The following is a 26980-nucleotide window of genomic DNA, read 5'->3' as shown; positions in this document are numbered from 1 at the left end:
AGTTAATATTTGTTACACTGTAGCATTGTGACATCAATTAAAATTAAGTCACCGTTTATTAATAAAAAAAAGTAATAGATACACCGTACGAAGTAAGTTCAAAGCAAACTCAGAATATCGTGACTTTTTCACATTTACCAGTCTATTGATTCAAGTTTCGATGTTATTCAGACATTAAAATGGATTAAACCAAGTAATTGTAACATTGAGCGCAATACAATCTTTATGATTTCATCAAAGGGCTTATTTTTCACAAAGTGACAAATTTAATTTGGCAATCAAATGAGAATATATTAATATTAACAGAAAAGTTAAATGTTACTTCATAAATTCATGTTACTTCAATAAACATTATGAAGCATATGAAATAATTGATAGTGAAGATTTTGATAAAGACTGTATTCCACTGCAAGAAATACTTTTGCATACAGTAATAATAACGTGCCAAATTAAATCTTCTAATGGTCATAAATATACGAGGTGTGTTCAAAAAGTATCGCGAATTTTGAATTTTCGCGGGTTACGTATATTCGAATTTCGATCTTTTTGTGGCGTTATGTTGGTACTCATGTCTCTCACTTATGCCGACAAGCTCGGCCATTTTGAATGTTCACTTAATTGTTGACAGCTGCTTTGCTTGCACGTGTTTTGGATCGTCTTCGATTTTTACCTATTCAAAAAAATGGATCAAAGAACCTGTATCAAATTTTGTGTGAAAAACGAAATTAAGTGCGCGGATGCATTCCGAATGTTGACTGTGGCATACGGAGAAGCTACCTTGGACCGAAGCAACGTTTATCGGTGGTACAAAATGTTCTCAGAAGGCCGAGAAGATGTGAACGACGAAGAGCGTGCCGGACGCCCGAGCACTTCAACAACAGACGAAAAAATTAATGAAGTGGAGAAAATGGTATTGGCCAATCGTCGAATCACCGTTAGAGAAGTTGCTGAGGACCTAAACATATCGATTGGCTCGTGCCATTCGATTTTTCAATGATTTGGGCATGAGACGGGTCGCCGCGAAATTCGTACCAAAATTGCTCAATTGCGACCAAAAACAGCATCGCATGAACATTGCTAATGAGATGTTAGACTCTGTCCGCGACGACCCAAATTTGCTCCAGAGGGTCATAACTGGTGACGAATCGTGGGTTTATGGTTATGACGTGGAAACCAAAGCTCAATCATCTCAATGGAAGCTGCCGCACGAACCAAGACCGAAAAAAGCGCGCCAAGTTCGGTCGAATGTGAAAGTTTTGCTGACAGTTTTCTTCGATTGCAGGGGCGTGGTGCATCATGAGTTCTTGCCACAGGGTAGAACGGTCAATAAGGAATATTACCTGCAAGTTATGCGCAATTTGCGCGAAGCAATCCGCCAGAAACGCCCGGATTTGTGGAAGAACAAAAATTGGCTTTTGCACCACGATAACGCCCCTGCTCACACATCGTTGCTTGTGCGCGACTTTTTGGCCAAAAACAACACACTAATGATGCCGCAGCCACCGTATTCCCCAGATCTGGCCCCCTGTGACCTTTTCTTGTTCCCTAAACTGAAGAGGCCCATGAAAGGACGACGTTACGCTACGCTTGACGAAATAAAGACGGCATCGAAGGAGGAGCTGAACAAGATAAAAAAAAAAGATTTTTTGAAGTGCTTCGAAGATTGGAAAAACCGTTGGCACAAGTGTATAATATCTCATGGGGATTACTTTGAAGGGGACAAAATAGATATTCATGAATAAATAAATAATTTTTGAAAAAACACAAAATTCGCGATACTTTTTGAACACACCTCGTATACTAAAAATTTAGATATAAAATATATATGATAATGTATATGAATTGTATAACATTTTTTTGTTATTTCGAATATGCTTACTATTATTATGTTATTATACTTTACATCTATCATATAATATATAATAAATTTATATGTAATAAATATATCTATAATAATTTTTTAGATAAAATTGTATATTATTTTACCTATTAAATAATAAGTACTAATAATTATAGATTAAATTAATAAAAACAGAAAAAAAAAGAAAAAGTAATAAAATAAAAAATACTTTTGTAAAAATTGAGGTTCAGCATTATAACATTTTACAATGATACAGTGATAAAGATTCAATTAAACAAGACGAGCTAAGGAGCCGTGTTAGGTGTTGTGCGCCAAAAACAAACAAATGTCAAATAAATGTAAACGTTTCGACCTTTGATCAACGGTCTTTTTCAGTACAAGAACTTAGATTCTATAACAATAAGCATTATAAATTACATTAAGATTACAAATATCATCACAAATTAACGCATTAAATTAGTTAACAAATAAAAATCTTTTACCGAATATGAAAATACGATATCAGCTTACAAAATTCGTGATATGTCGGGAACGCCGTAGTCTAAATGATAATCTTGAGGATCGTGAATAGATATCGTTTTCGGAACATGATCTGGTAAAAACTATGGAGAGAACGAAATGCAACATAAAAAGGATAAGTAAAGACTAAAAGGGGGAACAACTACAAATAATTTAGAAACAAAAATTGTCGAAAGTCAATTTATAAAACAAACAAAACGAGAACAAAAAGTAATGAAAAGCTGTACAAGTTAAAGTAATAAAATTGTAAAAGAAAAAAACTAAAGAACACGAGTAATAAATATAATAAAATGAAATCTGTACAAATCAAAGTCATAAAATTGTAAAAAGGAATGTAAATGATGAAAAAAATTGTAAAAATATTAGTATATACTAATGATGACATTCACATGAAATTTGGCACAGATGTCACTAACAGTAGTACCAACATAAAAATAAAACAGTTTGCTCGAATCGATTAGCGCGGGAAGTTTAAATTAAAAATTCACTTTACTTTTTGAACACAGTAGTATCATACCTATAAGCTCCGGAAACTACATCTTGTAAGAGGTTAATAAAAATGTCACAACACGAGTGAGAAACGAAAGCGAAAGAGAAATGTCAGAAACAGAAGTATAGGAGTGGAGAGAAGGAAGGGATAAGACGTTAAAGAGGAGAAATATGTTCAAGAATCGAAAGATTCATTAATGTTCTAGAAGACTTAGCAGTGGAAAGCGTCACAACGAGATGGGATTTGATCTCAAAGAAGACTCTAATTTCCTTTAATGAATTTCTCAAAGGACTCAATTTAATATTAGATTCTACTTTTTTTAAATTTAATAACATTACTGTAGGAAATATTTCTCAAAACATATCCTGACACGAGTTAGGAAACACTCTTGTAACATGTCCTAACACGTTCGTACAGGATCCAACCGTTACGTAAGCACGTGAACCGCGGAGCTGTGCGCCCAGCGCGCCCCTCGCGCGCAGCTCGGGCCAATAGAGCCGTAGGGCCACCGAACGCGCAGTATATATGCGGGTGCGTGATAACGGTCGACATCATTCGATTTTTGAGACGTTGGTGTATAACTCTTCCTAGCAATAAACAAGTGTTACATTTCAACTCTGACTCGTCGATATCCTCTACTTCCACATCAACATCCTACAAATTTGGGGGCTCGTCCAGCCGGAATCGACGCAACTAGATTAAAATTCTGCGAGCTAAGAAGAAACAGCGAGAAAACAGCGAGAAACAGTGAGAAAACAGCGAGAGACAGCGAGAAACGACGAGAGACAGCGAGAAACAGCAAACAAGATGAGTGGCAGAGAACCGAGCGATTTCACCATCGTCGAGTTGAAGGAGAAATTAAAGGATCTTGGTTTAAGCCTAACAGGAAACAAAGCCGAGCTAATCGCCCGATTGATCGAAGCGGATCCAACGGGAGCGTGGATGCAAGACGCTCCGGAAGTTGCAGAGACGAACACGGGCGCAGCAGCTTTGCCAACCGCCGACAACCACCAAAGAGAGATCGAGTTATACCGGCGGGAAAAAGAGCTTGCTGATCGTGAGTTGGCTCTTGCCAGAAATACAATTACTACGAGATATGCAGCGATTAAATGTGTCCGACCGAGAGCAGCGAGTAGAACGGGAAACAGTATCGTCTAAGATGAACATAACGGCCGTAGCAGATCTACTGGGCCACTTCAACGGAGATACTGGCGACTACAGAAACTGGGAGCAACAATTAACATTGCTGAGGAGGACGTACGGCCTAACGGAGAACTATACCAGAGTCTTAATCAGTATGAGACTCAAAGGAAAGGCTCTAGAGTGGTTCCATTCTGAACTTACTCGCGTAGAGTCCGCCGTCGACGACCTGCTGAGTGAGCTGCGTGAGATGTTCGACCATCGACCGAACAAGATAGAGCTGAGAAAGACGTTCGAGCAAAGAGTATGGCAAAGAAGTGAGACGTTCCACGAATACGTTCACGCGAAGACAATCCTCGCTAACCGAGTTCCTATCGACAAGGACGAGGTACTAGACTACATTATTGACGGCATACCAGTGGTGAGCCTGAGAGATCAGGCGCGCGTCGGAGGATTTACATCGAAGGCATCATTACTGCGAGCTTTCGAAAAAGTGAATCTGAAGGAGAGACTGCCTGCCAGTGTTACGAAAAAGACGGAGCCATCCGGAGGTCGTCGTCAGGATGCAGAGAAAGCGGGCAAGAAGGAGGTCCCGCAGAACGAGAGACGGTGCTTCAACTGCGGCCAGCGGAACCACGTGAGTGCGGACTGCCCAACAAAGGCGGAAGGACCGAAGTGCTTCAGTTGCGGCGGACGCGGGCATCTGGCATCGAAGTGCGATAAGCAGCAAAAGACGGTGAGCGACACCGACGTTGTTACGAAAAGCGTCCGGAAAAGGTATGTGAAAGAAGTGTCAATTAACAATCGGAAATTAGAAGCACTCATCGACACCGGAAGCGATATCTGTATAATGCGCGCGGATCAATATATTAGAATAGGCGCTCCGAAATTAGAGAAAAGTGAAATTCAATTTTGCGTAGGCTCCGGAAATAACGTAACTTTAGGCGAATTTAATACAGTTATAACTATTGACGATAAGAACTATCCGATGCTTATCCGTGTCGTTTCGGATACGCTCATGAAACACAGCCTGCTCATCGGTGCAGATTTTCTAAAGACTGTAAAAATTACGATAAATGCGGAAAAAATCACTATCGATGCACTGGAATCCAATTCAAAAAATAAAGAATTCAGCGAGATATCTAAGATAGATTTAGATCTCGACGAAGCAAACAGTATAGACGTAACGCATATATCGAATACGGAATGTAGAGACACGGTTAAAATTTTAATTGACGAGTATGAGCCAAAGAAAACGCGAGAAGTCGGATTAAAGATGACGATATTATTAAAAGACGATGAGCCTGTGTATCAAAGAGCAAGACGATTGTCGCCGTTAGAAAAAGAGCAAGTAAACGCGCAAATAGACGAGTGGATACGCGAGGGCATTGTGCAGCCATCTTTGTCGGAATACGCGAGTCCTGTCGTATTAGCAAAAAAGAAAGACGGTTCAATCAGATTGTGCGTGGACTACCGGCAATTAAACAAAAAGATAGTTAAAGATCGGTACCCTTTGCCGCTCGCGGAGGATCAATTTGACTCATTGCAAGGCGCGAATTATTTTACTACGCTCGATTTAGAGAACGGGTTTTTTCACGTTCCGATGGACGAACAAAGCCGGAAATTCACAGCCTTTATCGTGCCAGATGGGCATTTCGAATTCTTACGAGTTCCTTTCGGTTTGTGCAATTCTCCAGCCATCTTTCAGAGATTCATTAATATAATTTTTCGAGATTTAATACAAGCCAAAACAATATTAACTTACATGGACGATTTAATTATACCGTCCGTTGATCTTAAAACAGGAGTGGAGAATCTCCGAATAGTATTAAAAGTCGCGAGTGAAGCCGGATTAAAGATCAATTGGAAAAAGTGCCAATTCTTGCAACAGCGAGTAGAATACCTCGGTCACGTGATAGAAAACGGTTGCGTGAGACCATCGGAGCGCAAAACGGAGGCAGTAAGAAAATTTCCCGAGCCCAGTTCGACGAAACAGGTTCAAAGCTTTTTGGGATTGAGCGGGTATTTCAGAAAGTTCATTCCTCAATACTCAACTATTGCGCGCCCGTTAACGAATCTATTAAGAGCGGATTCGAAATTCGAGTTTGGCGAAAGAGAGAGAGAGTCATTTGAGCGATTGAAGGAAATCCTTTGTAATGGTCCGATTTTAAATTTATATATAACAGGCGCGGAAACCGAGTTGCACACTGACGCGTCGACACACGGATACGGTGCAATTCTTTTACAAAAGAATAAGAGCGATAACGCGATGCATCCGGTCTATTATTGTAGTGGTAAAACCATGCCGGCGGAAGAAAAATACACGAGCTACGAGCTAGAAGTATTAGCTATCATTAAAGCACTCAAAAAATTCCGAGTCTATTTGTTAGAAATACCGTTTAAAATCATTACCGACTGTCGTGCGTTCGCGGCTACAATGAACAAAAAAGATTTATGCGTGCGCGTAGCCCGATGGGCTTTACTGCTAGAAGAATACAATTATACGATAGAGCATCGGCCGGGTAAAAATATGGCACACGTCGATGCCTTGAGTCGCAACCCGTTACCGCAATGTATGCTAATAGAAGCTCATAAAAACGGTTTACTAGCGCGATTAGAGAAAGCTCAACAAAACGACGTTGACATTAAAAGAATTTTTGATATCGCTAAAACACAAAAAATTGACGGGTATGTCATAAGAGGTAGTATACTTTTTAAAGAAGTAGACGATGAATTACGAATTGTTGTACCTGCCGCGTTGAGGTCTCAAATTATCCGACGGGCACATGAGAGGGGACATTTTTCAGTTGCAAAAACGGAGGCATTGTTAAATAAAGAATACTGGATTCCACACGTCAAAAGTAAAATTCAAGAGATTATTAAAAATTGCATCCCGTGTATATTAGCCGATAAAAAGCAGGGTAAAGGATTTTTAAATCCGATCGCGAAGGGAGAGGTATCACTCGATACCTATCATATTGACCATCTTGGACCGCTTCCCTCTACAAAAAAAAAGCTACAACCACATATTTCTTATTGTCGATGCATTTTCTAAATTCGTATGGTTGTACGCGACTAAGACTACCAATACAGTAGAAGTTTTAAATATTTTAAAGAAACAGTCAGTAGTTTTTGGAAACCCCCGCCGAATAATTTCAGACCGAGGCACAGCCTTTACGTCGAACGATTTTCAAAATTACTGTAAGGAGGAAAATATCGAGCATGTGCTTATAACAACCGGAATACCTAGAGCTAACCGTCAAGCGGAACGAATAAACCGTACATTAATTCCCCTGTTAACTAAGCTCGCGGATCCGAAGCGAGAAGAGGTATAAGCATTTAGGTTTAGCACAGCAATGTCTTAATACGACATTACACAGAAGTTTAGGTGCGTCTCCATTCAATGTTTTATTTGGAACCCATGCGCGTCTCCGGGATGCTTGTGAAATGCGCGAATTGTTAGAACGGGAATGGATCTCCGAATTTCAAGAAGATCGCGATGAGATTAGAGATCGCGCTAAAGAAAACATTGCGAGAATTCAAAAAGAAAACAAACACGGATTCGATAAAAAGCGAAAAAAAGCGACGAGTTACAGCGAAAACGATTTAGTAGCGATTAGACGTACGCAGCAAGGCCCAGGACTGAAATTAGCTAATAAGTATCTAGGCCCTTATAAAATCATTAAGATACTACGCAATAATAGATACGTAGCCAGGAAGGTGGGCGACCATGAAGGGGGTCCATGGGAGACATCCACTGCCGCCGATTATATTAAACCGTGGGCGAGCATAATAGATAAGTCTGAAGAAATGAGCGATTTAGATCTAGAAAATAATGCGGACTAACGGATATCCGGGGCGGATATCAAAGCAGAATGGCCGAGTGTAGGAAATATTTCTCGAAACATATCCTGACACGAGTTAGGAAACACTCTTATAACATGTCCTAACATGTTCGTACAGGATCCAACCGTTACGTAAGCACGTGAACCGCGGAGCTGTGCGCCCAGCGCGCCCCTCCCGCGCAGCTCGGGCCAATAGGGCCGTAGGGCCACCGAACGCGCAGTATATATGCGGGTGCGTGATAACGGTCGACATCATTCGATTTTTGAGACGTTGGTGTATAACTCTTCCTAGCAATAAACAAGTGTTACATTTCAACTCTGACTCGTCGATATCCTCTACTTCCACATCAACATCCTACATTACTTATAAACAGTTCTTTGGTTTACCAATGGGATTTCCGCTGTCTCCTATTTTAGCCGATTTGCTCATGCAAGATTTGGAGTGCACTGCGATAAAAAGTCTTCCGTTCTATCTACCGTTTTGCCTCAGATACATAGATGATATCATATTGGCGGCGCCCGAATACTCATTACTTTGTATTCTTGACATGTTCAATTTTGTGCATGACCGCTTACAATTCACATTGGAGACGGAAAAAGAGGACAAAATTAATTTTCTTGATGTGTTATTAATTAAATGTAATAATGTAATTATTTTCGATCAATACCGTAAAACCACCTTTTCGGGAAGATACCTCAATTTCTTTTCGCACCACCCGTTATGTCATAAAAAGAATTTTGTTTTCGGTATGGTTGATAGAGTTATTTTATTATCACACCCAAAGTTTCATCAAAAGAATTTTACCCTTTTGGTTAACATTTTACTTGATAACAATTACCCATTAAATTTTATATTTTCCATGATCCAACTTAGGCTAAAATATATTTTTCATAAAAATGACACTGAGGGAGCGAATAAGAATGCGACAAGGTATTTCACGATTCCTTACGTCAATTCGGTATCTGAGAAATTTTTATCGTTCCCTAGTAAGTATGACTGCAATGTAGCCTTCACAATCCCATATAAGCCTAATAAGTTTATAACTACGGATAAAGATCATATTGATCAACTATCGTGTAACGACGTAGTTTATAAAATCAATTATAGAGATTGCGAGTCTTCTTACGTGGAACAGACAAAAGTCAGTTAAAAACAAGAGTTTTTGAACACAAAGCAGATATTAGAAAAGCTTGTTTTCCCTCGGTTATTTCGAATAATCGTATCAAGAATAACCATGATTTTGATTGGGAGAAGGTAGAAATTTTAGATAAAGAACCATCTTTTGTAAAAAGATCAATATCTAAAATGTTGCATATCAAAAAACAACCAAAAGGACTCAACAAACAGAGCGATACCAAACTTCTCCCTGACGCGTATTTTCCGATTCTCGAACGTATTTCCCCTCCTTAACGTCTTATCCCTTCCTTCTCTCCAATCCTATACTTCTGTTTCTGACATTCTCTTTCGCTTTCGTTTCTCACTCGTGTTTTGACATTTTTATTAACCTCTTACAAGATGTAGTTTCCGGAGCTCATAGGTATAATATATACTAATATTTTTACAATTTTTTTCATCATTTACATTCTTTTTTACAATTTTATGACTTTGACTTGTACAGATTTCATTTTATTATATTTATTACTCGTGTTCTTTAGTTTTTTTCTTTTACAATTTTATTACTTTAACTTGTACAGCTTTTCATTACTTTTTGTTCTCGTTTTATTTGTTTTATAAATTGACTTTCGACACTTTTTGTTTCTAAATTATTTGTAGTTGTTCCCCCTTTTAGTCTTTACTTATTCTCCTTATGTTGCATTTCGTTCTGTTTTTACCAGATCATGTTCCGGAAACAATATCTATTCACGATCCTCGAGATTATCATTTAGACTACGGCGTTTCCGACATATGTCGAATTTTGTAAGCGGATGTCGCATTTTCATATTCAGTAAGAGATTTTTATTTGTCAACTAATTTAATGCATTAATTTGTGATGAGATTTGCAATCTTAATGTAATTTATAATACTTGTTGTTATAGAATCTAAGTTCTTGTACTGAAGAAGACCGTTGATTAAAGGTCGAAACGTTTACATTTATTTGGCATTTGTTTGTTTTTGGGACAACACCCAGCACAGCTCCTTAGCTTGTCTTGTTTAATTGAATTATTATTTATAAGAGCCTTAAAATTGTATTTGTTTTTAATTTTTACAATGATAAAGATTATAACGTTGCACCTACGAATTTTTACTATGCCAAGATAAAACATGTTATATAAGTAATCAATTTGAAATTTTATTATGTTGTTAATATATTTTATAAAGTCATGATGGTCCACCGATAATATAAAAAATAATAAAATGTGATTTAAAATTATACTACAAATTAATATAAAATTTTCCCCGTGTCTTATTCATATTAGCCTTATTATTCATATTATTCACATTAAACAATTATAATAATCCATAAGTGGAAAATTATAACTAAAGTGGATATTACATCCTATAAGTATGTTATATTGCCTGTTATATTCTATTTTATAATATTAGTACAATATAATAATTATATATCTATGTTTACTAGATTATTAAGCAACAAATCAGTTAGTCGTTTTTCTCAATTTAAATGATTGATACACTTTTCGGTTATAATAGATCATTATTTATTTGATAAAGGACGCCTTCTTACAATATTGATTATTCCGATAAATATTACCAAGGTGGCTTGGTAATTGTACTGACTAAAGGGGAGGATCCCGATAGCACATCACCACTCACGCCGATGCCTAGAGTTTTTCCGTTGGTTAGGTTAGATAAGTCAAGATGATTGGTTGATGGGCTATCGCACAACGCGCTATCGGATCCCGTCTTTTTTGAGAGGGAATTGTAGAGATGCTTTTAGGTATTAAAATGATAAAATGGACTGGTTTAATTTGTGATATTACATTTTAAGTTCTACTTAATAGCTGTGTTTAAAAAACCGACAAATATACGGTGCGCAGTTCGGAGCAACTTTGTAAATGTTAATTCACCTAGAAAATTACTATTGAGCACTAAGATCATCTTTTGACCAGTTAACTATTTTTCTCATTTTAAATATAAAAGAAAATGACATTTTATTTGCGTAACATTTTTAAATTCCTACTATATAAACTTATAGCACACATTGCAAGTAAATTTAGAAAATTTTTGCTTGTTCAATTAACGTAAGTAACATGCCGCTAGCGAACTAAGAAAATTTTTGCTCGGCCAATCGGCGAAACCAACAAAGCAAATGTTAAAAAGCCCAATTTGAAAATTTATTGTACATAATAGGTCTTAGAAACATTTCTATTGTAACATTTATATCACAAGATTTTAGAAACATTTCTGTTGCAATATTTCATATGACATTTTGCAAAATTCTTTTAGAAGTGTTGCACGTGAAAAGTTAAAATTTCTGGAAACTCTCTGCAACAATCGATGCTATACACTATGGGAAATATTAATCAAATGTTTAGTTAAATAGTGATCAAATGAATTTTATTTAATTAAACGTTTGGTTTATTTCATCAAATATTTCTCTCATTGTCAGTGTAGGCGGTTGTATATTATATATTGTATTAAGGGCAATGAAGTGGGGGATTCACGATTGTTGGTGTCAATTTTCAATTTTTGGACATAAAATTGTACATCAAGAAACCCGTTCATACCTTCAAATAATTAGCGTATTCGTGACCATTCGATTTTGTTAATTCTTGTTCGATGAGTAGCTTGCAAGCGCTGTACTCGTGTCTTGTGTAATGTCGATGTAACAACCAATTACGACTCTCTATAGCTGCTATATCTGGTGCTACACAGAGGCAACAATGGTAAGAATTGACGTGGTTTTGTTTTGACATTGGTATAAGATCATTGAGCAAAACAAAAGTCGATCGATTGCGAGACACGTGTACTATTTACTTGGTATTCCATACCTCGTTTACTTCTGTCGTTTCTTGCTCGTTGTACAACTGTGTTTTCGTGTAAACGACCGTTGCTGATAATGTCGTTTGCCATTACCTTTATCAAATAGAACTTTAACCAACAATTGATAACAGTAACAATAATTTTCTGTTCGTGCCTGACTGTTTGGATGCTCGGACATATTTGAAGAGGAGAGAGTATTGTTTCGTGAGTTTAATCACCATGGTAACCAAATGTAAACTCACCAGCAGAGCAACGCGCTGACGCGATACTCGACGCACGAAAATCCAATCAGAGTACAGCTTTTTTCTGACCCTCGAATTATGGAAGTGAGAGGTTGATATATCTACACTAGAGAGTCTTTAATCAGAGTAGTGTTATAAGTAAAGTTCCGTCATGCTAAAATCCTGCGAGAGAGAAAAAAATATGAATGATCTCAGTTTATCCATCAGTATTGCTGTTAGTTTTAATTATAAGATTAGGCTGTAAATACAATCGTAAATAAAAAGAGATTAACGGCCAATAACGAGCAATCTAATACAAATTATTTAAATATCACGATCTTCGTTTAATCATAATAACATAAATTATATAATATAAAAAGAAATTTGTTAGTCATTTTGACTAACAGTCTCCTTCAACAATAATCTTCAATTTTTTAGATTGTCAAGTTAAATGTTTAAAAAACAAAATGCAATTAACTAAAGAAAGAAATGTTTTTTTGTCCATGTCAACAATTTATTAGAATTTTTGACAAATGAAAAGCATAAACCAGAATTTATTACTACATTATAGTTTGTTAAACAAATATTTAAATAGCTTATATCAACAATTACTAGATGATGTTATTTAGGTAGCATTAAGATTATATAATATTTAGACATATACATATAACAAAGAAATATACTAATATTTCTTTTCTTTATAAGATAATTGATTTTCTTACAAGAAACAGAGTAAAGAAACATTTAAACTTATTCAAAGAGGTATTGTACTTTTCATAACATCATTAACCCTTAAACACGTAATTGAGTCTGAGAGACCACATATGAAGTTTTGAACGTTTGCTATGTGAAGACGGAATGAGATAGGAGGTTCGGACCAAGACGTAAAAAAAGTTTGAAATCTCCTTTTTTGATTGATATGGTTGATCAATTTTTTTGGTCAACTAGAATTCGAACGGCACGGCAGCAAAGTTTTGTTACGGTTAATGCGACCCATATAGTGTGTAGGTGAAACTTTTTTTGTATTTTGTATAAAAAAGCTGGACAAAATACGTTCGAACAGGTCGGTTTGCGGATGTTACTCGCATATACTCTGTCTAAAGTTGGAATACTATAAAATGCTGTAGAAAAGGAAGTTTTTCCGAAATATATCATGAAACATATCAATTTTCAATTTTAGACACGATTTAATCAAAAATTTCTCATATTCGCCTTGTTACATAAGTACATTTTTTAGTAGAAATGACAATCTTATAATTTTTTTTTGAAAGTATGAATCTTTAGCTTTAAAACGCCGTATTGTAAAGTTCTTCAAAGTTTTTTGTTGCAAAAATATGATTTTTTTTTTTAAATGGATTTTTAGATGCCCAAAAATACCTCATATTCTCCATGTTACATAATTATACTTTTCAAAAGAATGACTTTGCCAAAGTTTATTTTGAAAATGTGACTCTTTAGCTTTGAAACGTCGTATTTCAATGTCTTTAAACGTTTTTTGTTGCGAAGATATGATTTTTTGAAGGAAAAGTGGATTTTTGACCATTTTCTCATTTTTGCTTAATAGTTTTGCTTTTATAACTTCACAATAAATTATTTCTCGGCAATGCCGATTATGCAGTCACACTCCTGAGATTTTGAACTTTTGTTTAAAAAAAAAAATTGTATAAAAATATTGATTGTAATCAAAGTTATATTAGCTTCTCAAAATTGAAAAAGTCTCTCAGAACAAAAAATGTGTTTTCGTATTTTACAGAATCGGTGTGTTTAATGGTTAATCTAATAAAACATCTTTTAAAACATCGTAATTTTCAATTTATTTCAAATAGTCGTGTTACACAAGCCTGCATAGAAAATTTATTCTACCTTCTAAGATATAGATTAATCCAGTTTTAATTACCTACATTTAGTTTTATTATTTAAATTAATTTAAAACTTACCGCTATAATAACACAAAATTAATATTAACTGATTAGATTAATATTAACTAATTAGAAACTGATAATACTGAATATTTTTTGGTTTTCTTTGAATATTTTAAAAGTAAAGATAGACGTACTTCAATTTTCTATACTTAATTCGTCTACTGCAATAGATCAAATTCCCCCTTTTAATAAAAATTCAATTATATAATAACAAAGAGATAAATTGTTTCTACATAATATTGGAGCGTATTGTTTGGTACTTGTTATCAAAACGTACTTCATACAGTAATTGCATATAATCTGTTATATCAAAAAGACTTTGAAACTTTTAATTTTCTGAACTTGTGAGAATTAAATGTCACAATGCAAACAAATTATATTTTGTTAATATGTTAACATTCAAAGTTTTTTTACAATTAGAATATATTTTTAGACATAGCAGTCCTTATCTTCAAAAAATGCGTAATGTTTTACATTCATTTTTTGTAGATAAATTTAATTCTATTCTCACAGATCATATTTTAAGCAAAACTAAAATTTATTTTAAAAACTTAGAACGGTTCTTCTAAAGTTTAAAAATAAGCGTAGATTTTTATTATCAAATCACGAATATTATGACAGTAAATCCGTGGCATGCATCACTTTATGAAGGAAAATTTAATTTTTAATTTTTTTAAGTAATTAAATCTTTTAAGTTGTTATTAAATTTTTTAAAAGTATTTCAGTTTTACGGAAAAAAGGGTTCTCACATTTAGATGCTTGTTAGCATCAATTATTAAACTGGTGTTCATTTTAATAATATAGTATCACATATTATTTCTTGTTCAACTTATTATTTCTTGTTCAACTTAGACTGGTAATCATTACTCAATGAAAAACTTAATTACAGCATTTTGGAAAGCTTCGAAGTCAGAATATGCAATAACAAATATGAATTTTTTAGTGTTTCATATTACGAGTTCTACGCTTTGCGATTTCATAATCATCAAATCTAATATTTATAAATAAGCAAATTATTAAATCCGGTATTTTTCTATTAATACGACTTTAATTTATCACTGCATGCAGAATTTACTACTAAATATTTGTTTATTTTACAATAAACAAGATTTAAACTCACTTCAATAAATCTTTACATCATGTTGTATTTCCAAGTATAACGATAAAATATTCAGGATTCGTTTCGTCTTAAGCGTTGGAACCCATAAAGAGGGGCACTTGGAGGAGGACGCGTGGAGGGCAAATAATATTCTCCCTTGATAATTAATACTTTTATTCCCCAAAGGTTATTATAAATGATTTCCCTTATTAATATGAATGAATTGTGGTGAAATGATTACGTATCTCGTCGCGCTCTCGGTGGCTGGACGTGTTAGTGGCCGATTTATTGCGGAGCGCGTACGTGCCACGCGAACTTTATTATAAGAATCTCTCGCTGCCCAGGATTAGGCAACCTAATTTATAATATTGATAGTTATATTATGGTGGGGCGTCGCGGCGTCGGGCCTTTACAATGACCATATATAGTCATAGCGGTGTCAACCGTGCGCGGCTTCCCAGGTAGAACACAAAAGTTATAATGATATCATCAAGATATCATCATGACTTTATTTATCATTTAAAAGTCACCAATAAGAAATGACGCAAAAATGATTTAAAAATGAAAAAAAAATCACCCAAGCAGAACAGGGAGTCGTCAAGACGTCAAAATAATGTCAAAGTGACTGCAAAATGATCATTTAAAGTCACTTTTTAATCAATTACGATTCATTTTAATGTCATTTTGACACAATTGTGAATCACTTTGATGTTATTTTGACTTGTTGTTCTGCTTGGGCATACACTATAATATATTATAGACAAAATCATTTTTTACAGTTTCCAAAATAGGTATTTGATTTTAATATATTGTTAAAATAATGTAAACAATAGAAAATACAATTGTAAATGAAAATTAAAATATGTGACTTTATTATGATTGGTAGATGAGATATTGGCCACATTAATTCTTAACCTACCCAAGTAGAACAATAAGTCAAAATGACATCAAAATGAATCGTAATTGATTGAAAAATGACTTTTAATGATCATTTTGCAATCACTTTGACATCATTTTGACGTCGTGACTCCCTGTTCTGCTTGGGTAAAGGACCAAAGTTAATTGAAATCGTAGTAGTAAAAAATGTGTTTTGCGACACTCGAAGTAATTTCTGATAGTTAGCATTTTTTTTAAATTTAAGTAAGATAATAAAGATTTTTTTAAAACTTTGAATGTATCATGTCCAGTTGAATGTATTTGAAACATTTCGTGTTTACTTTTTGCTGTGTGATGTCTATTTTTGTCAATCATACGCAATAATGCGCACGGTTGATGTTGGGGCTATTCATAATACCAAGCACCGGGGCAATTCGTTAATAGTGATTGCAGCGCCTATTACAATTTGGGTAAGCTTAACCTCTTGGCTGTGTTACGAACATTGAACTATACTCTAACTGGAATGTGCACTAGCCGCCAGAAAACGTGATGAGAGAGCGCCATTTCGAAGGACCACCTCTCTTTGTCAGTACAGTCACGTTAGAAAGTTTTGCAGTACCGGCACATGAGAATAGATAAACGAGCGACTTGAGCGACATACATAAATAAAACAAAAGCAAAATTGTATTATATTTTTTTAAGTATTTAAGTAACTTTTTAAGTAAAAGTTAATTTCTTCCTCGTTTCCACGAATTCCGTTACATGCTGTATCAACATGAAAACAAAGAAGAAATTTAACTTTTGAGTAGGAATATAAGGTGAATGCTGACGTACGCGCAGAGAACGCTTAGAAAAAGAGAGGTGGCCCCTCATGCTATTTCTATCACGTTTTCCGCTTACGGACGTTATATGGCAGTGCCATGAAGGAAGATTAAGGAGAGGGAACTACATAGGCTGGGGAGAAAAAAGTTGGTCACGAAAAATGTTCCGCGTACTGCCATGTTCGTCCGATGGAAGAACTAGGTCCATAGCGTCGCCATATTGAATGATATATATACGTACATACGTGTCACTTTGCATATTGAAAAGTTAATTGATATACAAGTACAGAAGTATAGCAATAACTTCTATAATTTTTATAATTTCAAAGATAGTATAGGTAAGTACATTTTATTTGTAAATTTATAAGAATACAGAATTACATGTAGCTTGTTTTAACTAAATTTTAACTAAAGTTTCAATTTTTATAACCTCTAAAATTGTTTGCACATTACTTGAATATAAATTAAGGGCAATATATTTTATATTAATAATCACAGTAGATATAATTTTGTAATACATCAGAAGTCTGTCAGAGTCTGTTAGATTTTTGCCAACAATCTGCTGTCTCAGATCACTACAGATTTTATTTCTATTGTCAATTTGCTCGGATCTTTTTCTCCACACATGCTCTGTCACATTTGTGATAGCAGCTTGACAACATTATTAAATATAATACAGGATTTACATTTTTCCTTTCTACAAAATATATGACAGGCTTTGCTCAAAATTAATTCGCGCACTATTGTCTAGCTTTAATATTTAACAGTATTTTTAATTTTGTAACTTTTTTCAATTTTTTTTTGTAAAATTTGTATTTCTAATTTCTAATGCAGATAAAATAAATTAGTAAATAAATGGCTTGTTGCGTGGATGGCTGCAACTCCAGACGAGATAAAAAAGGATTAGAAAGAAAAAGTTTTTTTACACCTCACACAGTAAGTATTCAATTTTAAGAAATATTTTGTTTTAATTTTTTGTACGTATTAACAAATACACATATATTTTATGTATATGTTAATTAAAACTTTAATTTCTTTTATAGAATGAAAAGTTTCTTTCTTGGTACGAGATAATGTCTGCTAGAAATAAAAAAATTAATAAGAATAGCAGATTTTGCGAATTGCATTTCAAATCAGAAGACATTATTAAAGAGGATGCATTTGTGCAAACAGATGGTACAATCATTTATGTACCAAGACAAAGACCAAAATTAAAAGAAGGAGCAGTTCCTTCAATTTTTTCAGAAGAACGGGTACCATATTTTAATCACATAGAACATGAAAAGCATGAAGGAAGATTAACCTTCCTTCATGATGAAAAGATTTCAAATGAATGTAACACCTCAGTTTTACATTCAGTCAAAAAACCAGATCCTATTAAATTTTCTGCTGAAGATATAAATATTGCAAAAGCTATCGAGGTCCCAACAAGCCATTGGTTTGTAAATATTGATGATGAGCATATGATGTGGACATGTTGGGCTAACGATTTTTCACACATTTTAAGACGTATTAGTGTTACCACAAATATGGAAGTAAAGGTAAATATAATTAAATAAAATACCAAAATATATTTATAACGTAACATATATCCATTTATATTTGTAATTTATTTAAATGTTATTAATTTATTAAATAGGCATTTATTGGAGAAAAAGAAGTTTCTTTTAACAAAAAGATTCACAATATACAAGAAGTTAAACAAATTTTAAATAAAGTACAAACTATGTTTCCTTGTGCAAATATTAATAATGAAAACAGGTTTGGTATATAAAATTTTATTTTTATTAAAGTTATTGTTTATATTAAAAAATACTAAAATTTTATTACAATTTACTATAAAAGTAATTTTGTAGGAAGTTTTCTTGTTGAATTATAGTGTATTGAACATAAAATATTCTTTAGATAAAAGATATTAATTTCTATTACAGAGTTACAAATTGTCAAGGATTTGTAATTATAAACCGCTACAGAGGACAGAAAATGAGATGTTCAGCCTGCACAAAAGGATGGAAGATACTGTTAAGACAATCGCGTAATATAATACCAAATCAAAAAGTAAAAGAAAAAAAATGAAGGCGTTAAATTTATATTGTAAACGTCGAGAAAAGAGGCTTCGAAATAAAGTACGTACAATTTGCATCTTTTTTTCAAATCCATATAAATTACACTTCACACATTCAAATTCTTCTTTTATTTTAAAATAATTTTATAGATCAAAGGATTGTACGAAAAAATAACATATTTAAAAAATAAATGTTCTCAATGTGACGAAAAAATAATAGAAAATGCTATTTTTAAATTACCTCCAAATCAACAATTAGCTGTCAAAGCTTGTTTTGCAGCAGCAAAATTAAAAAATATAAAAGGCATGAGATATTCAAACGAATGGGTATATGAATGTATTTTGCTTCGGATTAAAAGTACAAAAACGTACAATCATCTGAGATCTCACAATATTCTAACACTACCTTCATTTAAGACACTAAATCGTTATATCAGTGGTATCAAAGGTTGTTACAGTTTTCAAACAAGCATATTTCAATTATTGAAAAAGAAAACGGAAAATATGGAACCTAACGATGTGCGCGGTATATATAACTATTTTATTTAAAATTTTATTTACAAAATTACATTTAATTTTATTAACATTGATTAAAATAGAAAATTATTGATTACAAAACATTATACAATTGTTACGTATTATTGTCATAAATATTTTATTTTAAATAGTTATAATTTATTTTTACAGGTGTTTTATTGCTGGATGAAATAAAATTATCGAAAACTTTATATTTTAACCGCAAGAATCTAAAAATTGAAGGCTTTGTTGATTTAGGTCAATATACTTCGGATGAACAAAAGAAAAAAAAAGGAGACCACGCATTGGTTCTCATGTTTCAGCCCTTTAAAGGAAAATGGGTTCAATCTTTGGCTTGTTTTTTAAGTGTTGGTAACACAAGTGGACCAATTTTGCACAAAATTATTATGGAGTGCATTATTCTAACAGAACAGTCTGGACTTAAAGTTGATGCTATAATATCAGATGGAGCATCATGGAATCGATCAATGTGGAACATATTTGGTGTAACAGAGAAATGTGTTAGTATACAGCATATTGTAGACATAGAAAGACGCTTGTGGTTTATTTCAGATTTTCCACATTTGGTAAAATGTTTCCGAAACTATTTCTCTCAATTTGATCGATATGCAGGAATATGGGTAGGTTTAAGTGTTTCTAATAATCATAATAATTCAGACTGCGTATTTTATATATATACATATATATATATATATATATATATATATATATATATATATTATATACATATATACAATAAACTATTGTTCTGAAGTGGGAGGAAATTTGGTTTTGTGTTATTACTTTTTTTTAAGAGCTATTTAAGAGCTGCATTTAAAACTTAAAATAACGGGGAGCACACAACTTGAAAGAATTAAAAATAAAATGTAAAACCACACAAGATATTATTTCAGCATTAAGATTTTGATGTACATATAGGTTTTTTACATAATAATTGTATTAAAAAATTGATATCAAAGAATAATTAAAACATCTTAATTGACAGCATATACACATTTTTTTGTTATTTAATTTTATGATTAAAATTATCATGCAATAAAAATCAATATTAATTTTAATCAATACTTTTATTTTATTGTTCATATTTATTTGTATTAGTGCGATAATGTAATAATTACACATTTCATATTTAGTTGAAATTTAACATTTAATATTATTACTCTTTGTTACTTACAGACTCCGGATGGAGTAGTTTCTTTAAAAACATTGGTATGCAATACTTACTATTGAAAATCCTCACGGTTTTAATTTAAAATCTAGTTTTCGTTTGGATGAAAACCATATCAAACCTAAATATTATCAAAAAATGAATGTAGCAATGGCATTTCGAGTACGTATGTAGCAATTTCAAATATGTATAATATGTAAAATTTAACATAATAAAGTAATGTATATGACAACAATTTTTAATAGTTTTTTAAAGTGGCACCTACTATGCAAATATACAAAGAGACAAATCTTTATCATGATTTGAATGATGCTGATGGATCGATAAATTTATGCAAAAGAGTAAATGCATTAATTACTGCGATGAATAGTCGCAGTATTAAGTATTCATTACAACCGGGTAACGAAATGTATAAGGTAATTGTATAAGTGTAAACATTGCAAGTAATTATATGATGTAGTAATTGTGACTTTTAGTGTTTAATTATACAAAATTGTAATAAATTTAAATGTTTATTGTATATGACCTCTTATATTAATATTTGTTTTCATTTTTCAGAATATCGAAGATTTTTTAACATTTTTAGTGGAATGGGAAAAAGAAGCTAAAAAAATGAATTATAGTTTTATAACGGATCAAACTTGCTACGGATTAAAAATTTCTCTCAAAGCTACTCTTGAAATTTGTACTTTCTTGATTAATAAATGCGAATTTCAATTTCTTATGACATCTAGATTAAATCAAGACAATTTGGAGGTAAAATTACTATTTTTTTTAAATGTATCTTTTTTAAATATAAATAAAATTTGTAAAATCTAATTTATAATGACGTTTGCAGAGATTTTTTGGAATGATGAGAAATGCTTGTGGTTGCAACGATCATCCTGACTCTCAATTATTCATACAAATGTACAGATTAATATCGACTTATTCTCTTGTAAAACCACCAAAAGGTTCTAATGTATCTACTGCAGAATTGATGGATATTCTTTTAAAGATTAAAGATATAAAAGATATTGAAGAAAGACAAGAACAATGGATAAGTCAAATAGATACTATTCTAGACAGAGGAAGAAATACTGATGTTTTAGCATATATCCCATCGCTTCTTAATGACCATGATTCGCATATGTATACTACCTCTGATTACGTTCTAACATATATTGCTGGATATGTAGCAAGAAAAGGAAACAGGTTTTGCATAAACAATAACAAGTGCGAAGAATGTTTGAAAACATTGATTATACAATCAAATAATGAAATACCAGAGAGACATAAATTAATTTACTTAAAATCAAAAGGATATTTAATAAATCCTTCTGTAATCTTATTTGATTTACTTTCAACTTTAGAAAAAGGAATAATAGAAGCTACACAATGTGGCGAAATTAATGCCAACACATTATTTGACATAATAAACTTAATAGACGAAGAAAAAATTTCCATAAACTTTCTCGGGTGCGAAGAACATAATTATGATTTTACTAAAAATATTATTCGTTTCTATTTAACTACAAGAATGTTCTTCTTAGTCAAACAAGCGAACAGAAATGATAATATGGAAAAAGAAAAAACAAAAGAGAAAAGAAAATGTTCCAAATTAGTAAAACAAAGTCTCCCAAATGTTACAAATAATAATAAAATTGAACAAACAAATGCGGTTAAAACTATGATACAAAAGAAAAATTGGAAGAAATCGTTAAAATAAAAAGAAGCACTCACCAAAAAGCATTAAACTGTACACATAAAAATTTTGAAAATATAAATATAAAACTGTTTATTTTCTAAATACATTGTTATATTTTTATATATATATGTAATACAGTTTATTGTAATGTTACATTCAAAATGTGTTTATTTTAAATATATATAATTCATTTTCAAACAATATTTTTAGATTTACAATTTCAATTCCTGTCTTCATCTAATATATACAGGGTGTTTCAGACCACCCGTACACCCCTTTTCTCTTCGCAGGATTAGGACCAATCAAAAATATGTTCAGACGAAAGTTGTAGGGTTTCAAAAGATCTATTCAATGATCTTATCAGTTTGACCTTGGATGGCGTCGCCAAGGTCAGATCGAAATCACATTAAGTTTTTTAAATGGAATACCCTATTTTTGATTCCAGAATCTAATAGCTGGTGTCAAGACCTTTCCAAAACACTATAAGAATGTTTATTTTCGTTGACTACTTTCCGAGTTGTGCGGCTTGAAAGTTACACTACCGCCAGCATCAGCATTACTCAAGATGTACCATGTGGTGGTTACTTAGTCGGATTTAATCTTGTGTGTGGGTGTGTGCATACGTGCATGCGTATGTGTATGGGGGAGGAAAAGGGGAGTCAAAGTTTTATGTACTCTGCTTTTGTTTATTAACTGGATTGATTATGTTTGATGATCAATCATGTCCAGATTGACTGTATGCATTTTCCCGTGCTTAGCATTATCCAGAATGAACGACGTGGACGTGACGAGAATTTCATCCCATTGGGGTGCTTGATTCACGTGAGTCCCCTTGCCTCTCACGTTTGGGGTGCTTGATTCACGTGAGTCCCCTTGCCTCTCACGTTTGGGGTGCTTGATTCACGTGAGTCCCCTTGCCTCTCACGTTTGGGGTGTTTGATTCACGTGAGTCCCCTTGCCTCTCACGTTCGGGAATGAATGAGTGTATGTTTTGTTAAGCGACTAAATGTTCAAAGTGAGCACCATTCTCTGCGATGCAAGCATCAACTCTATTTTGAAAATCATTGGTTGCTCGAAGAATTTCCTCGGCACGTAAGGATCGAATTGCTTCACTTATTCTACGAATCATATTATTCCTCGTAGTCGGACGTTCATGATAGACCAAGTTTTTTATCCTTCCCCAGAAATAATAATCAAGGACGGTGAGATCTGGTGATCGGGGTGGATAATTGATTGGACCGTATTTGCCTATCCACTTGTCGGGGAACATAGTATTTAATGCCGCACGAGCAACTCTCGATGTATGAGACGGACATGCATCTTGTTGGAACCACATGTTCAGGCGCAATTGCAGAGGAATATTTTCTAGTAAGACAGGAAGATCTGTCATTATCAAGGCGGAATATCATCACTGTTTAGATTTTCGTCAAAGAAAACAGGACCTATGATTTGACTTCCAATAATTTCACACCAAACATTGACTTTCCAAATGGTTTGATGATCTACTTCTCTCAACCAGTGAGGATTATTTTGTGCCCGAGAGTTCCAAGTATTAACAGATCCATCACTTTTAAGTGTACATTCGTCAGAAAATAAAATTTTCAAGTGGAAATCAAGTGGTTGCTGTCTTATAAAGTTGCAAAATACAAGTCTCTGTCTAATATCGTTATAATTCAACGCTTGATGAACAGACATTCTGTAAGGGTGAAATTTGTTATTTTTTAGAATGCGCCAAACACTGATTTTACTAACACCAGAATCTTGTTCTCGTCGTCTTAAAGAATCATAAGGGTTCAATTCTATCGATGCAAGAATTTCCACTGTTCTTTCATCCATAATCGGACGAATTTGTGTACCTTTGTTATGTTGAGGCTGAATGACACCTTTAATTTTGATTCGTTTAGCCAAACGTGAAAAAACATTTCGCGAGTGAGGAGTCCGATCAGGATAACGTTCCCGCCACAATCTTTCCGCTGCAATGAATGTACCTCGACACTCACCTAAAATTAGCAGCATATCATATGCTTCTTCATTGGAATAGGACATGGCTAAATAAACCTAGACTAATAAAGAGGGTCGGATTTTTGTTGCGCGATTGATACTGATATGACGGTTATTGAAGACGTAGGTGACAAGTTTGAGAGAGTTATTATCACTCGTGTTGAGTTGAGTCACAATAGCGTTGTGGTGAATACATCTCTACTACATTCTATGCAAATAATAATATGTATAAAATCACGAGTTAGACATCGTTACGCAGAAAGCCGCGCTCGTTATTGCTCGTGTGCTACCGTTAAAGTAATAATGTAATTACATAATATTATGACATACATATGTATGTGACTATCTACGGTCGCGACAACTTTCACGATTTTTCATGATCTGTTTTTGTTGGCCGGCTCGCGTGTTTACTTTCTTTGTGTCGGCTGCACGGCTTTCTGCGTAACGCGTGATTTTATATTGTTATTTACATGGTGTTGGCGGTAGTGTAACTTTCAAGCCACACAACTCGGAAAGTAGTCAACGAAAATAAACTTTCTTGTAGTGTTTTGGAAAGGTCTTGACACCAGCTATTAGATTCTGGAATCAAAAATAGGGTGTTTCATTTAAAAAACTTAATGTGATTTCGATCTGACCTTGGCGACGCCATCCAAGGTCAAACTGATAAGATCATTGAATAGATCTTTTGAAACCCTACAACTTTCGTCTGAACATATTTTTGATTGGTCCTAATCCTGCGAAGAGAAAAGGGGTGTACGGGTGGTCTGAAACACCCTGTATATATATATATATATATATATATATATATATATATATATATACACATACATACACACACACATGTACTTATATTTATAAAAACAAACTCTTTTTTTCATGATTTCAGAAATATTTCCTAAGTAGTAGACTTTTGAGTAGAAAATTGATGTCATGTTACGAATTCAGCGTACACATATGTTGATATCATTTTTTAAAAATTCATGTAATGTATATGCACGCATTGCTCAGACATTACTCGTATCATAATCAGAAAAAAATATCATTTAATAATACATATATATACAATATATATATATGTCATCAGGTTATCAAGTTGTTTAAACTTTAAAATTTATATATTACTGTATTCTATATATATATATGTATGTATATTTACACATATGTAATATATAAATTTTAAGCATATATATACACATATATATATATATATATATATATATTAAATGGATAAAGATAAATATAAATAAATAGATTAAGCATATATATATAGTATATATATATATATATATATATATATATATATATATATATAATATTTTGTGCTCAAATCATGTTAATTATGTGTGATCTTTAAAATGATATTAAATTGAAGTTATAGCATGACATTGTGAATTTTTATATAACATTTTTATAATTTATCAAGAACTTGTAATAATTCATTTAAATCCTCAATACTTGAAATTACAATAAATTTTGAAAGAAAATGAATCTTATCATCTATATAAATATTAATCTGTCCATTTTGCAAAAAAGCAATTCTTTTTCTTACATTATAATCACTTTCTACCTTTTGGAAACCAAAAAACATTTCATTTCCTTTTGAATAACTCCATTTTGTAGAAGGAAGTGTAGTCAACTCCAAATTATCTTGCAAGTATTTAAAACTATTGTGTCCATCTTTTTCAAGTTCCATTCTTTGTTAAAAGCTACAAAATAATGAAGCATATTATTTTCGAAGTAATATTAATATTTTTACTTATTAGTACTTTATTTTTGCTTATTTTATATGACTACCCAAATAGCAATTTGCCATTATTTTTGTCATCATCATTTTGAGACATGTTTCATATTATATAACAAATAACAAATTGTTATTTGAGTATTTATATGTTATGGTGTGTAAATAAATATATAAGATATTAGTAATTACCTCTTTCTGTAGCAATATATATAATTTTATATATATATATATATATATATATATATATATATATATATTCTTTTCAATTTTCTAATTTCATTCAATATTTATTCATTGATTACGTAATATATATATTATATATATATATTTCACACTTTGGCGATATTTCCTCTCTGAAATAGATTTCATAACACTATTATAATAAATACTATGCAATTATATATTGTTTATAGAATTTTTATTTATTTTTATTTTATCTTTACTTATATATTACTTTAGCATACCTATCAACACATTACGTGTTACATTTAAAACATTTATACTATTATTTTTTTATTATATTACATTAAAAAATTTTCCACTTACATTGTAACATGTATTTATAACCTTTTAACCAAAAACTGTCAAAACTACTCCAGGACTAATGCCAGCAATTTTATCTTTATCTAACACTTGGTAAACAACAAGGATAAAATCAGTCCAAGATGGCGACGCTATGGTCCTAGTTCTTCCATTGGACAAACATGGCAGAACGTGGAACATTTTTCGTGACCACTTTCAATCTCTGCAGTTCCCTCTCCTTAATCTTCCTTCATGGGCAGTGCCCATTCCAGTTAGAGTATAGTTCAATGGTTATGAACGTCTGCGCTACGCAGAGTTAAACATTAAAGTAAAGTTCTTCACTGATTTTCAAACTTGATAATATTGTGTATTTTAGTACATAAAACATAAATATGAATATAAAATCGTCGCTCTTAAACGGGTAAAAAGTTATATAAAATATAAAACGTTAAAGATTGACACTTGTGAGGTTAGGAAATCTGTCATACCGATGTCATAAAAAGACATGCAAACGTGTATGTT

The 26980-nt window shown here is 32.8% G+C and overlaps 3 protein-coding genes and 1 long non-coding RNA gene across 12 annotated transcripts in view; 2 read left to right on the top strand and 2 right to left on the bottom strand.

Annotated features, from left to right (window-relative positions):
- LOC105197158 (Bardet-Biedl syndrome 4 protein homolog) overlaps positions 1-12277 on the bottom strand; it is a 184678-nt gene extending 172401 nt beyond the window's left edge. For 2 of the 5 annotated variants that reach the window (XR_005574898.1, XM_039449761.1), the window contains exons 1-2: positions 11807-12277; positions 11543-11682 (exon numbers count right to left, since the gene is read on the bottom strand). Coding sequence is in view for 4 of the 5 variants with exons in the window: in XM_039449761.1 (XP_039305695.1) it covers positions 11543-11682; positions 11807-11888 (222 nt within the window). In the remaining variant the exon portion in view is untranslated. The remainder of the gene's footprint in view (positions 1-11542; positions 11683-11806) is intronic. The other 3 variants (XM_039449762.1, XM_039449763.1, XM_039449760.1) reach the window with 2 other exon arrangements.
- Positions 12278-16831: 4554 nt separating this feature from the next.
- Positions 16832-18828, top strand: LOC120356755. Of its 3 annotated transcripts, none has more exons than XM_039449549.1 (5): positions 16832-17075; positions 17625-17673; positions 17781-18278; positions 18377-18498; positions 18669-18828. In XM_039449549.1, exons 3-5 carry the CDS (start codon positions 17811-17813, stop codon positions 18811-18813), a joined length of 735 nt encoding a protein of 244 aa, XP_039305483.1. In that variant the 5' UTR covers positions 16832-17075; positions 17625-17673; positions 17781-17810; the 3' UTR covers positions 18814-18828. The 3 variants fall into 3 exon arrangements, with proteins under 3 accessions (XP_039305483.1, XP_039305482.1, XP_039305484.1); XM_039449548.1 differs by having other exon boundaries at positions 16833-17075; positions 17572-17673; XM_039449550.1 differs by having other exon boundaries at positions 16834-17075; positions 17572-17673; positions 18377-18503; positions 18669-18801.
- On the bottom strand, positions 18500-26888 carry LOC120357839. 2 transcript variants are annotated; one of them, XR_005574845.1, is made up of 4 exons: positions 26483-26887; positions 26126-26289; positions 25763-25901; positions 18500-18734 (listed from the first exon to the last, which is right to left on the bottom strand). It is a non-coding gene; the product is annotated as an uncharacterized LOC120357839 (long non-coding RNA). The 2 variants fall into 2 exon arrangements; XR_005574844.1 differs by lacking the exon at positions 18500-18734 and having other exon boundaries at positions 25461-25901; positions 26483-26888.
- On the top strand, positions 20540-22230 carry LOC105206719 (transposable element P transposase). Of its 2 annotated transcripts, none has more exons than XM_039449546.1 (4): positions 20540-20669; positions 20753-20923; positions 21066-21263; positions 21346-22230. In XM_039449546.1, exons 1-4 carry the CDS (start codon positions 20646-20648, stop codon positions 22213-22215), a joined length of 1263 nt encoding a protein of 420 aa, XP_039305480.1. In that variant the 5' UTR covers positions 20540-20645; the 3' UTR covers positions 22216-22230. The 2 variants fall into 2 exon arrangements, with proteins under 2 accessions (XP_039305480.1, XP_039305481.1); XM_039449547.1 differs by having other exon boundaries at positions 20544-20673.
- Positions 26889-26980: the final 92 nt, after the last annotated feature.

The sequence above is a fragment of the Solenopsis invicta genome, chromosome 5 (assembly GCF_016802725.1).
Source record: "Solenopsis invicta isolate M01_SB chromosome 5, UNIL_Sinv_3.0, whole genome shotgun sequence".
Lineage (NCBI taxonomy): Eukaryota > Metazoa > Arthropoda > Insecta > Hymenoptera > Formicidae > Solenopsis > Solenopsis invicta.
The sequence above is the reverse complement of the archived record's forward strand: the minus strand, read 5'-3'. Positions and strand labels throughout refer to the sequence as shown.

Excerpts from the sequence above, each read along its gene's own strand:
- LOC120356755 (XM_039449548.1), top strand. The coding sequence starts at position 17,593 with ATGGCTTGTTGCGTGGATGGCTGCAACTCCAGACGAGATAAAAAAGGA. Across the intron at positions 18,279-18,376 it reads CCACAAATATGGAAGTAAAG|GCATTTATTGGAGAAAAAGA; the intron begins GTAAATATAATT and ends TTTATTAAATAG. Across the intron at positions 18,499-18,668 it reads AATATTAATAATGAAAACAG|AGTTACAAATTGTCAAGGAT; the intron begins GTTTGGTATATA and ends TTTCTATTACAG.
- LOC105206719 (XM_039449546.1), top strand. The coding sequence starts at position 20,646 with ATGAATGTAGCAATGGCATTTCGA. Across the intron at positions 20,924-21,065 it reads CGGGTAACGAAATGTATAAG|AATATCGAAGATTTTTTAAC; the intron begins GTAATTGTATAA and ends TTCATTTTTCAG. Across the intron at positions 21,264-21,345 it reads TAAATCAAGACAATTTGGAG|AGATTTTTTGGAATGATGAG; the intron begins GTAAAATTACTA and ends TGACGTTTGCAG.